Source organism: Podarcis filfolensis (assembly GCF_964270895.1).
Source record: "Podarcis filfolensis genome assembly, chromosome: 6".
Classification (NCBI taxonomy): Eukaryota; Metazoa; Chordata; class Lepidosauria; order Squamata; family Lacertidae; genus Podarcis; species Podarcis filfolensis.
In genome coordinates this window covers 53,630,902-53,643,495 of record NC_139609.1, presented here as the reverse complement: position 1 = coordinate 53,643,495, position 12,594 = coordinate 53,630,902, and the positions used below count along the sequence as shown (strand labels likewise).

General features: G+C 43.3%; 1 protein-coding gene across 2 annotated transcripts in view; it reads left to right on the top strand.

Annotated features, from left to right (window-relative positions):
• Window positions 1-12,594, top strand: part of TBC1D22B (TBC1 domain family member 22B) — a 40,844-nt gene that overhangs the window by 11,644 nt on the left and 16,606 nt on the right. For both annotated transcript variants that reach the window (XM_083617918.1, XM_083617917.1), the window contains exons 7-8: window positions 466-531; window positions 4,828-4,942. In XM_083617918.1, the coding sequence (XP_083474044.1) occupies window positions 466-531; window positions 4,828-4,942 (181 nt within the window). The remainder of the gene's footprint in view (window positions 1-465; window positions 532-4,827; window positions 4,943-12,594) is intronic.

Here is a 12,594-nt window from a genome sequence, read left to right as displayed (position 1 = left end):
CAGTGTGCTTTTTACCTGTAACCTCGTCTCTTACCGTGGCAGACCCATCCTACACAAAACAGTGTTTGTGGGTGTTATTGGTCAGAAGTGAGCAGATGTTAACTCTTGACCTGCCAAGAGATCCTAGAGAAGAAATACTTTTAAAATTTACCCAGGTATTTGAAGTGGCCTTTAAAAGGTGTTCTGCTTTCAAGCATTCCAGATACTCTGCTTTGTGTTCTAAATGCAGCCTCTGTTGAAAGGATTTTGGATGATAGGCTAGCATGTTCTTTTTTATTAAAGAAGGAGGAGCAAAACAGTTCTTCGGGATTTCTGAATGAGTCAATATCACCTCTTCCATCTTAAGTCATAGTTCTGCTTTGGCTTGAGCCAGAGAAATATTGCCTCTAGTGCTGCAATTGTGCTGATCAGCTTGGCAACCATTAATGTTCTCTGATACATATATATTTTACAATTGTCTTTCAGATCCATATAGACATTCCACGGACGAACCCCCTCATCCCTCTGTTCCAGCAGCCACTAGTACAGGAGGTAAAAGGGGCCTTTTCTTTTTAGCTTTCCTGCAGTGTGAGTTGCCAGCCTGTGTTGATGAGCAGGAAGTTTCTCCTCCCCCCCCCAAATATCTAGCATTTTCCCCCAGAGTCAGCTGCTTTCTGCTGTATGCATGGGCTTTTCTAAAAAAGAAAGTCATAGCTGATTTCAACCTCAGCAGTGAAATTTTGTACATTTCATTCCAAAAGCAAAGTTGCCACCCATTTCTTAATTTGGTATCTTGTGCAAATTCTGTGCTCAAGCTGAACTCTCAGCTGAAATGCAAGTTTTTTTTGCAGGAGCAAGCTCAGTTTGCATGCTTTACTTACAGTTCCCTAGGGGTGGCAGGAACTGCCCTTTCCTTCAAGATCCACACCTATCTGGAAAAGATAGAACTAGACGTTAGAGGTGATGCGTGGCTGTCCCTGAGATTCAGCCTTGAATCTCATTTTCCCTCTCTTTGGTAATATCTGGTAATAAAAAATATGTGACAAGACTTCACCCCATTATTTTTACTTATCCCCCCCCACATCATTGGATGCTGGTTGCAGGGATGTAGAAACTCATAACATGGTGACAGCATGTCCTATATTTTGTGTTACTAGATGATGCAGGGAACAAAGGCGGGAAAAATGTGGGACTGCTGTTTCCATCTGCAGGTATGCAGTACCCATAATGTGTAATTCTGGGCTCAATTTCATAAGACTCCACAATTTGAGTTGATGTCTCCTAGGAACAGAGACTGCCAGCCTGTTACGCCAAGTGTGCTTATGGCAAGAGATCATCTCAGTCCCAAAGGCACACTATCAGTGTGTGTGTTGCAGAGTTGTGCATGAAGTTTCGCAGCAACAATGTGACTTGCCAGAGGCTAAATAGTTTGTTAGTGGCAGAGCCAGGAATGAGCTACAGCTTCTGTCTGAACCAGACAGAATTGCAGGAATTAATAATGAAAACTGACTTTTGCAGTATAGCTCAAAATCCTTTGACCGACCTAATCCTGTTGAATATTTACTGATGCTTGCAGAGCATGCCAGTTCAGTCAAGTCTGAGTGGACTTAATCCAAGTCCCTTCTGCATAGCGGAGAGGCAGGGTTTGCAAAGAACTGGTAATTGACTGATGTTGGAGTTTATGAAAATTGATGTCTAAAGCCACAGGCCCTGCTATCATGCAAGCTTGATTCACATTTTCTGGTTTTTGGACCACAGAAGCCCACAGTGTGTCCCAGGGGGGGGGGACTGAACAAAGTCCTGTGCTGTTGTCTTGAAATTAATAGGTTCATGACTGTTCTGAGCTACATTGTCATTGCTACTGTAATATGGCTTGTTTGCTGGTGTATGCCTCCTTTCTCCTTCTAGCGGACAATGGCTCATAGATTGGGGGTTAAAGCATTGTTCAGCCTGAAACCTAGAATACTTCATTGTTAACGTAGGTGGTAGTGCTGTAAAGCAAACTGTCATGCTCAGAGTATGATTAACGAGAGCTGTCTATTGTAATTGTGCTGAACGCCATTGCAGACCAATCTGCTAAACTGTAAAATGAATATATGCAGGCTCCTTAAAGAATTTTTTTCCCAAGAAGTGTGTGTCCAAGGTAATGAGGATGGCACCCGTCCTTATAACAGTTTTGCAAGGTTTTTTTGCAAATAGCGACAAATGCCCTCCGGATCTGTTCTCTTGTGTTTTGTTAGAGGACAAGTCTTTAAATCTGACATTTTGCTTGCCTGCAAATTTTGATCCTAGTGGATGCAAATGGAATGAGGTGCTCCAGCCAGCAGCCCACCAGTGTTCTGAAGGCAGGGCTCCTCATCTTTTGGAAGTGCACATGTAGGAGTTGTATGAAACTTCAACCATAGCTTAGGTTCTTGTGGATTTCAGCTTTCTTAAGTGAAGAACAGCATGTTCCTTGCCCATGGCTGTGGACATAACATTTCAAAAACTGCAAGCCAAGGCAACTAAAAACAAGAAGAAAACAAAATCCCCACCCCATTCCAGTGTTCAGAATGCACACCTTGTATGGCTGCTAGTTCCCCATTGCCCGTTCCCCATTGTACCTTCTTACGTTCCATTATCCATAACACTTACTGTTCCTTAGCCATGCCTGATTCCTGCCGTTACAGCCCTTTGCATTCAGGTAGCCAGCTCAGAAAAGAACATACAAAAAGAACATCTTCAGGTGTAATTTTTGTAACTTTGCTGTGATTTGTTCTCACTCAAATGATCTGTTTTCTTTGAAGAACTTGGACTTGTGTTTCTTGACACGTGTGGTAGCAGATGACTAAGGGTTGTATTCATCATAGTGCCAATGAGATAACTCCACCAGTACAACAAATTACTGCTTACCCAACAAAACAATCTCCCCTCTCCTCTCCTCTCCCTCTGCACTGTCTTGGGGGTTCTCCTGAAGTCCCAATGTGGTGGCTTCTGCTAACAGAGTGAGTTAGATGAATACAGTATGGCCCTAAATATTTTCGGCAGTGATTTGGTAAGGCTGATTTGCATGCTAGAGGAGGGTGTAGTGTGTTGAACTGGGAACACTGGGCTATTACCAGGGCAGATTTTTTATTCATTGGGCATTATTTCTCTGACAGCAGCTCTCCAGGGTTTCAGGCAGAGGTATTTCCCACTACTTGCTTACCTGATCCTTTTTTAGACTGGAGGTGCCAGTGACTGACTCAGTGGCAGATCACAGTGGCATGTAGTCATTTCTCTAGTTTAACCATCTCTCAATATATTTTCTGCAACAGAGTGGTTTGAATTATAGAAAAATGTGGCATGTTATGTTTAGCAAAATCAGAGGGAGGAAGCCTAGGTAGTGGGTGGATTCAGCTCTTGAATCTCGTAAGTGGAAACCGGAATGAGGGCTCCCACTAGCGCAACAGGGCTTTCCCCCCCCCCTCCTCCTGTGTCCCCAGCAGCCCCTGAGATTGGCTCTGTGGGTGTCAGGAGAACCCCAGAGCAACATGCAGGGGGAAAGAGGAGGGGACCATTCCATCTGGCAAGCTGTTGCACTGATGGAACACTTGCCGTGATGCTGTGTTGATTTCCTCCCAGTTCCACCTACTAGAAGCACCCTTTAACTAGTTTTGGCAAAGCATATTTAGCAAGCTAATCCATCCAAAAGCTGTAAGGTCTGGCAGCTAAAAGCTGCTCCAGTTGCTGGGCTACGAATAAAACTGCACTTTGAAATCCTGTTTATCCATGGCATTTTTCCTTATGCAAATGGGGATGAACCTGTTGCAAGCGCTTCCAGCTGGAACATGAGGTCTCAAATAGCCCGTAATTTGGGTAACATCTCACTTGTTCCCTTCAAGCAAGACCACAGATATGAAGGAGATCTTGAAGAAAATCAAATAAATGAAAGCTGGCAAAAAAACTGTGTGGCATTGTGTCAGGGCAACACTGGAGAAATTTTTATTCTACATATGCTTGTCATCCTGGGATCCTATGGGATAAAGGGTAGCTTATGAATATAAATAAATAGAAGCTCCCTTTTTACTCTGTGCTTGGATGGACAGCTGCCTGTCTGTTCCTCTTTCCTTTTTGTTTAAGAGATGGGAACTTACAGTGCTTTCTTTATGCAGAACTGAAAGTTTAAATCTTTGGGAGGGGCACAGGGCTTTCCTTTACTCCCTGTGGCTACAGTTATTTTGGGGAGAAAGGGAAGGAAAAAAACTTCTGGCCTACCATCTGCCACTATGTGAACATGGTGAAAGCAAAGTTAGATAATCCCCAGACTGCATCTCGTTCCCCTCTGTTTTGATGGCAGAGCAATAAACGGAAACATCTTTCTGCAGTTGTTTTCAGGGCAGAGAGCTCTCATGTAAAGGATGGCAATTCTGATTTCCCAGTGGCTACATGCAGCATCTTATGGTGGTTCATGTATATCCTGGCTGGCAAACCCCCAACATGAAGGTGTTACCTAGCTACCCAAGCAATCTTTCTGCCCCCCCCCCCAAAGATCCCAGCAGTTTGAGTGGCAGTGGCAAAAAAAGAAGCAACAACCCTGTGTCCTCTGTGTGTGCACGCATGTGGGAGTTTAAGGTGGTCATATCCAACACTGGTATGTGGTTTTTGGAGAGTTCACCCAAGAGTACATGTGGTTCTTAGGCTCCCAAAAGTGTAGCCACTCTGGTTGTAGTCTATACTTCATACTGGGTCTCTCTGCACCTTAGGCTGTGTGCATTTCTAACTCTTTATCGCACACTCTTCCCCCCTTGTGCTTGTCAGCCTTTCCACTTCTGTCTTTCCCCTGGGCATGGCTAACTCGAGCACCTGGCTTTCCTTCTCCCTCTCTAGATCTTTGAACGAATCCTGTTTATCTGGGCCATCCGACACCCAGCCAGCGGCTACGTGCAGGGGATTAATGACCTGGTCACTCCATTTTTTGTCGTGTTCCTCTCTGAATATGTTGGTAAGCGATGCTGGATGGCTGCAATGTGCTCTTAGTGCTTGCTGATGAATACTCAAATTGTCATCATTGGGTAAGCTCTGTCATGCCAGAACTGCTTTGCTGTTGGCTGCTGTAGAAGCTAGTAGTGCATATTAATCTGTTCTCACTTCTGCCCTGGATTGGCTTTTGTCAGTTGTATACTGTGCTTAACAGTGAAAACAGGTATGGTTTTGAATGCATCTCTAACTGGGATTTCTAGAAGGGCAAAACAAGCCATTAGTGTCCGAAACGCCACTAAGAGTAATGGCTAAGCTGTGTCAAAAATATTTAAATACTTTGCCAAGGATGCCAGCATCTTTCAATCAGGATGCATTATGCATTGAAACACCTGCATTTCTGTGGTCCAAGGCAAGTCGTTCTCATTCTCCTGTAATTTTTAGAAAGCTGACAAAATGACATAATGGCCAAGATTATTTTTCATACTTATGCACCTCTCATACTTTCATCCCAGGCATTTTTATATTGTGACACCTGTAGATGTTAACTCATTTTGTCTTGTACAACCACCTCATATGGTAAACCAGTTACCATGATCTTCTTAGGAGCAGAGTGTGTTGTCTGCCGCCTCCCCCCAAAAACCCAATTAAAGCCATGTTTTTCAAATGTTTTGAAGGGGGTCCTTTCTGTACACTTAACCTTCAGGAACCACTTGTGTACTACTAATGCCACCTTTGAACCTTGCCTTCACATTCTGTTGCAGAAGCAACGAAAGAACATCATAATGTTCATAGTTAACATCCATTTTCAATGCTAAAATCATTTTTAATGTTAAATCTAGAGATGTAGGTATTTGAATAGAATTTATACATTTCAACCACCAACAGGATCCTAATACATAAAAGTGTGTGCATTAATAAATATTTGTGTTTTGTTGGTGATGGAGTTATTTTGTGGGGACCCTTATTGTGTTAAGAATTGTATCCTAAAATTTAAGCATGACATGAAGGAAAGGAGTGAATGAGCCTGTCTAGTAACATGTCGTGCCCCATACATGCCCATTCGACTGCTTTGATCTGTGAAACTTGGACTTTTACAAGTGCCACAGAATGTTCGTTCAGCATTTATGAAGCCTCTTAATTTTTAGCATGGCAGCAGCTGTGCTTTGGGACTTCCTGCCTATTGACATTAGGCAGGCATCCTTGCTATATTGTCTTTGATGCCTGCTGAAAACGTCTTTACTTCAGCAAGTCTACCCAAACATAGAATCGAATTACCTATATTTGTTTTGAAAGTTTTACTGGTTTTACCTCTCTATAGCAGTGATAATTAGTTTATATCTATTTGCTTTTTAAGTTTTGTGAGTTTTAGCTGGGTGTTGTCTAAAATTCTATTATGTACACCATTTAAAGAACTCTTTGATTATGTGGTGTGTGAAGCTTTCCAAATACAGTTTAGAAATAAGTTAAAGAGGTTGCATAGCAGTAATAATTTTTGGGAGGGGGAAAGCCTCTGAAAATGAAGGAGAACCTCCATGTTGTGTGACCCACCTACAACCCATAAGAACCTACCTACATGTGGCTTGGGCTCCTCACTTTGAGAATTTCTGGTTTAAAGGCTTGAGGGTAGGAATGCTAGATTGGGTTTTGCATCTGAAGCAAGGAGCTGGCTAAGAAATATTGGGACAACAAAGCCATGCTAGACCGGTACTCTTGCCCCTTTTGGGCTTGACTGCATGCCATTCCCTGTACTTTTGCTTGTGGCGCTCCTCCTTGACCTGCTAGTCTTGATAGCTGTCATGAACCACCTTCTGCTGCACACGAAAGACTAGCCTTTTATAACCTGGAAACCCAATTTCTGTAGCTTCACAGTGAGAGCATTTGTATTTTGCAAATATTGTGCAAACATCTGAGCACAAATGAGGCCACTGAATATTGGTAGAGATGAAGATTTGAGGCCATGTTAGATACTCCACCCTAGTTATAATCAGAGGAGAATATGAAATGGAACTTCACAAATTGCTGTTTGGTAAGTAAGGGCAGGGGAGTTGGTAACTACGGCCAAAACCAAGTTCCATGGTTATTGGTGCAGTTGGCCATAGAGTAAATAGGCATCCTTGTTGATTGCTAATGCTATAAATGTGGATACTAAAAACATCTTCAGGTATTCATTATGTTCTTTGCTCCCTGTTTTTTATGTTGTCATGCTGACTTCACTCATTCCAAATTCAGGGATGAGGAACTCATAACTAGCCAGATATTGTTTGACTCCCATCAGCTCCAGCAAACATGATCAATTGCTAGGATTGATGGGAGTTGTAGCCCAGCAACATCTGGAGAGCCACAGGTTCCTCATCCCTGATATAGATGTTGAGACGCATGGGAGACAAGATAGAACAGTATGGAACCCCATAGCATTAATGCTATAGGTCCAAGCAGTATCCCCTCAGCACCACCTTCTGGAATCAGCATTCCATATATAAATTGAACCAGTGGAACACTACCACCAGGACCCAACCTGGAGAGCCTGTCTAGAAGGATATCCAGCTGCCAAGAGGCCCAGAAGAATTAGCAGTCACATTCTCTTTTTGTCTCTCTCCCAATTTGGTCATCATTAAGCAACCCAAGCCTTTCTGTGCCTGATCCGGGCCTGAAACCAGATTGATTCTATTGATCCATTTTATTCTCATCTAGAGTTGCATGCGTAGCATCAGAATTCAAACTGGTGCTCCTAAGTTCTAAATACCAGCCGCTTCCCTGGCAGCTCACAGTAGCAACTTTTTTATTTCTTTTTTTCTTTTGGCTACTCTTGCCTCTAACAGGCTTCCTTAAATAGCTGCTTCTTATCTGTGGTTTGAGCTGTTTCTGTACACATCCATCCCCTAATGGCACAGCCTGTAGCATAGATGGCTGAGTCAGCAAGCCAGCAGGATCTCCCCGGGGAAGCATTTTGTGTGGGAAATGACTGCTTTGTTTGGAGACAGGAGTTCTTAAGCCCTTATCTCCAAATAAACTCTTGCTTATGCATTTGTGCTGACACCTGTGCCTCTTAATATTGGATTTACTGGTCTCTCGTAGCATCTGTCCTCAGCAATGCATTAACCTTGGTCTGCTAGGTCACTGCCACTCATTAACCCCCCACTGCTGGGGGTAAGTGTTGTGTTCCCAGCTGATGTCCTCAGCCAATTTTTGTGATGGATTGAGAAGTGTCTCACAGAAAGGTCTGCTTCTCAATACATGTGTATGACCAACTGTTGCTTTTTGGCGGGGGGACAGTCATTCAAGAGCCATACAAGAAATTTGAAGCACACGCAGCTGGGCAACACGGTTCAGTTGACAGAAGATGGCATTTTGGAAAGCACCCAAAGATATTGGTTGTTGTGGAGCTTTTATCAATGAGATATTCTGCATTGAGAACTGGGCACATCTGGATGCCCTCTTCCAAAAAGGACCGGAGAAGATCCGAAACAAGGCAATGGAGCCATTGTCCTTAGACACGACACACGGAAAGGATTCTAGGAAGTTCTGCCCTACAATATAGACAAGTGGTCATGGCTGCTTTCACCTTTTTGAAATTGCCTTTCCATGATTCCTAGTGAGTCGCCTGACCACTGACCTGCAGCAAACTCTGTCCCCTGCGCATTTCCTCTTTCTCTTGTATGCTGCCTCTTCCAAAGGTGAACACCATTTGCTTGCTGCACAAGCCCAGCTGTCTTTGTGAGATGGCAGAACACTTCTGGGCCTCTGCCAGGGACAGATCTATATATGGAGTGTCTGATGCTCCCATCAGATCAATGGTTTTAGCCAAAGATTGCTGAGCACTGCTTGTTTTAGCTAGTGCTGTCTGACAGGATGGCTTATGGGAGTTGTCAGGGCTGCAGCTGCAGAGGATATTTAGCATCCTACAGGTTGAGCTAGTGCAGGCTGCCAAAGGTCCTAAACCGGCAGGATAGTGGTCTTTTGGAAGAGATTTTAGGGTTGCCTTAAAGATGCATATACAAGTGATCTGCAGCACAGACAGCATCTTGCCCAGCAAAAAGCAAGGTAGGCCTGTTGGGATATGTGTGTGTTGGTGGGAATCAAGGACTTGAGTTAATGGGCATTAAAATGGCAAATGGTAATTCACTATAAGCAAGTGTAAAGTAATGCACATTGGGGGGGGAAATACCCCACCCTTATTTTGCATATATGCTAATGGAGTCTGAAGTGGCAGTGACTAACCAAGAACAAGACCTTGGGTTTTCAGTAGATAGCTCAGTTAAGATGTCAACCCATTGTGTAACCCATTATGAAAAAGGCAAATTCCATATTAGGGATTGTTTAAAAAGGGATTTAAAACAAAAGCGGCAATGTCACTATGCAAACCTATGTTGAGGCCACACTTTAAATGCTGTGTGCAGTTCTGATTTCCTTATCTCAAAAAGGATCATGCAGCGTAGGAAAGGGGGCACAGAAGGACAACCAAAATGAGCAAGGGGTTGGAGCAGTTTCCCTTTTGATGAGAGGTTACAGCATTTGGGGCTTCTTAATTTAGAGAAAAGGTGACTAAGAGTCAACATGATAGAGGTGCATAAGATTAGGCATGGTGTGGAGAAAATGGATAGGGAGATGTTTTTCTCCCTCTCTCTTAATACTGGATGCCAGGGTCATTCAGTAAAGCCAAATCTTGGAGGATTCAGGACCAAAATATAGGAAGTGCATAGTTAAACTATGGCATTCGTTCCCACAAGATGCAGCGACAGCCACCAACTTTTATGGCTTTGCAAGATGATCAGACAGAATTGTGGAGCATAAGACCACCAATGGATACCAGCCATAACTGTTTTACCTCTCTTGTTGGAGGCAGAATGCATCTGAATAACAAGTGTGGAGAGGGCTATTGCACTTGGCTCCTGCTTGTGGGCTTCCCATAGGCATCTTGTTGACCGTTGTGAGAACAGGATGCTGAACTATAAATGGCCTTTGGGCCTGATCCAGCAGGGATCTTTGTATGTCTTAAAATGTGCCTAAATGTAACACTCACCTAATTCAGCTGTCTGATCCTTGGGGAAGGGTACAAATGTCCAGGTTTTCTTCCCCCAAAGCAACAATTCAAAGAATCAGGACTCTCTTAATGCCCTTTTAAATTGCAATAATTAAATGCCAGTGCAGTTGAGAATTAATGGCTTTTTGTGTGTGGTCCATGTTCCCCTGACTCCAGAACCCATAAATTCTCCAAAATGTCTCTATAAAAAAAAGGAATATTTGTGACCGCGCAAGATGCGAAAATGTAAAAGAGAAGAAGAAATAAAATAAGTACTATAAAGAAGAGAATGTTGCATTGATTCGATCTTTTGTTTTTGGGTGGCGTGGGGGGAAGCTGAGACACTGTAGTGTATGGAAATTACTTCCTATTATGCATTTCTACCCTCATTGTTACTTCCAGTTTGCTCTAACCACCTAATTGTGTCTATAATTAGAATCTGAGCACTCTTGAATTACATTTGAAAAGTCAAATTCTACTGTCCTTTCCCTCTTTCTGGTGCCTTGGTTGGCACAACTATCTGCTGCTGGTGTACAGGACAGGTATTAATACTAGAATGACAGCTTGCCTGCCTGTATCGCTGTCTCGGTACCTGCCCATCTGGCAGCATCCTGAGCCATCACTTTTGTTCAGCACTTTTGTGCTGAACTGAAAGTAAACAAAGCCAGCTGAGTCAATGCCTTCAAAATGCAAAGATCATTTTAAAAACAACATATGTATCTGTGGCGATGTCATAGTCTAAATGAGCAGTGGATGCGTTCCCAGTAAGGCAGGAAGAAATACAGTACAACCTTTCTTTGGCAATGCCCTATGTGTTTTAGAAAGCTGGGCTCTGGTTCTAGTGTCAGTTAACTCCACTTGCTAGTTCCCAGTATGATCTTTGGGCTTGTTGGTTGAATCTGAGTCCAAAGAGCTTTCCTCTCCCTGGCAGCCACGTACATTGTGAGCCAGAGATGCGGATACTAATTTACTCCTAACCTGGCTGCAGCGTGCCCTGTGATGTGGTGTCAATCATAGCCCCATTAGACACTTCTTCATGCCAGCCTCGAGTGACGGCTGCAAAGCTGTTGGCTGCCTTTCAGCTCCTGTCGGAGCCATATGTTGGATATCCAGGTTCTTTATGTGGGACCTGTCGAAGGTTCTTACAGAACAGATGTTCGTGTTGAGCAATATGCTTGAGAGAATTTTCCAAAGCTCCTCATTTGTCAGGACTCTTGGCTCAGGTTTTTCAATGCTGATTGTGCTCTTTGCACTGCTGGCCTCTGTTGGGGAGTGGGGAGCTCAGATGGAAGTGAACTGCAGCATTTGTCTGTCTTCCATAAACATCACTGTCACTACTTTCAGATTTCACACCAAACCATGGTGGTATATCATGAATAAGGCATCTAAGTGCTGGGTGGAGTTTGGAAGGTAAAGATAGTCCCTGCCTGCAGACTTGCAATCTAAAAGACACAATACAAAAGAGGTAGAAGCAAGCAAATTGAGGCAGCCTGTTCTGAAAGTAACAAACGTTAGCCAGTAGCATCCGTTCTGGACAGGTAGACCTCCCTGCCTTTGTACTCACATGCGCAAACAAGTAGCCGTTGAACCCCTAGCAGATAATAAAGGTCCAAGTTGGCTTTGGCTCTCAAACCAGGGTTTGCAAATGGCTACCAAATTAAGATATCAAGTCATGTTTTGAAGCTGGTTTGCAAATGCTGGTTTTCCATTCTATTTGAATTCACAAAGCACTGACAAACCACATTTATGACCCATGCTCTGTCGCAAGAGGCTACTGCATCATGGGGAGAGAGGTGTGAACTGAACAAAGATGCATTCTGAGCAGAGAAAATGAAACCAGACAAGGAGCTCTCCAAGTAATGGTTTGCCTTTTGTAAGTTTAGAAGCTCAACCCATGAAGTGGGTTTTTAACCACCATAGGTGTAGTACAGCTATGTAACTCCTTGTTTTGCTGATTACCTCTTTGTACTGATAACTGGTCCATTTATGTTTTTTTGATAGATGATTCCATTGATTAAGATGAAGAAGATGATACTGGCCATGTTTGAATAAGATAGGCACAACATTTTTGCTTACATATGCAGCCCCACCTCTCCTCCCCTTGATGCTTGTAGGAATCAAACCGGGAAGTGATTTGAATCAAGAAGCCCTGGTTACCGGATTTGGAACAAACCAGGATATTAAATCTCCAAGGCACAGTTTGACTACAACTCCCTTCATCCCTGACCATTGGCCATAGTGGGTGGAGGTCTGTGGAGTTGGAGTCCAACAACATCTGGAGGGCCACCTCTGATCTAATGGTTCATTTTCACACTACACGTTCCAGTTTCTTTTGTCCTGTTCAACACATTCTTAGATTTAGCTTCTGGGCAGGCATCTTCTAAACTGATACAGAGGATATTTCTTTACCTACTACCATGAGGAATTTTGAATTTAACAGGTGATCCATTAAATCGGGGGTGGCCCTCTAGATGTTGTTGGGAGTTGAAGTCAAACCCCTTTCTTTAAGACGTAATACTTTGTGTTTGATACAGCACTGACAAACTTGAAAAGTCTGGAAGAAAGGGATTCCACATTCCCTGGGAATTTTATTTCATTGCAGAGCTCTCCTTAACAGTTAAGAAGGTTATATGCATACATGCATATCTTTATCT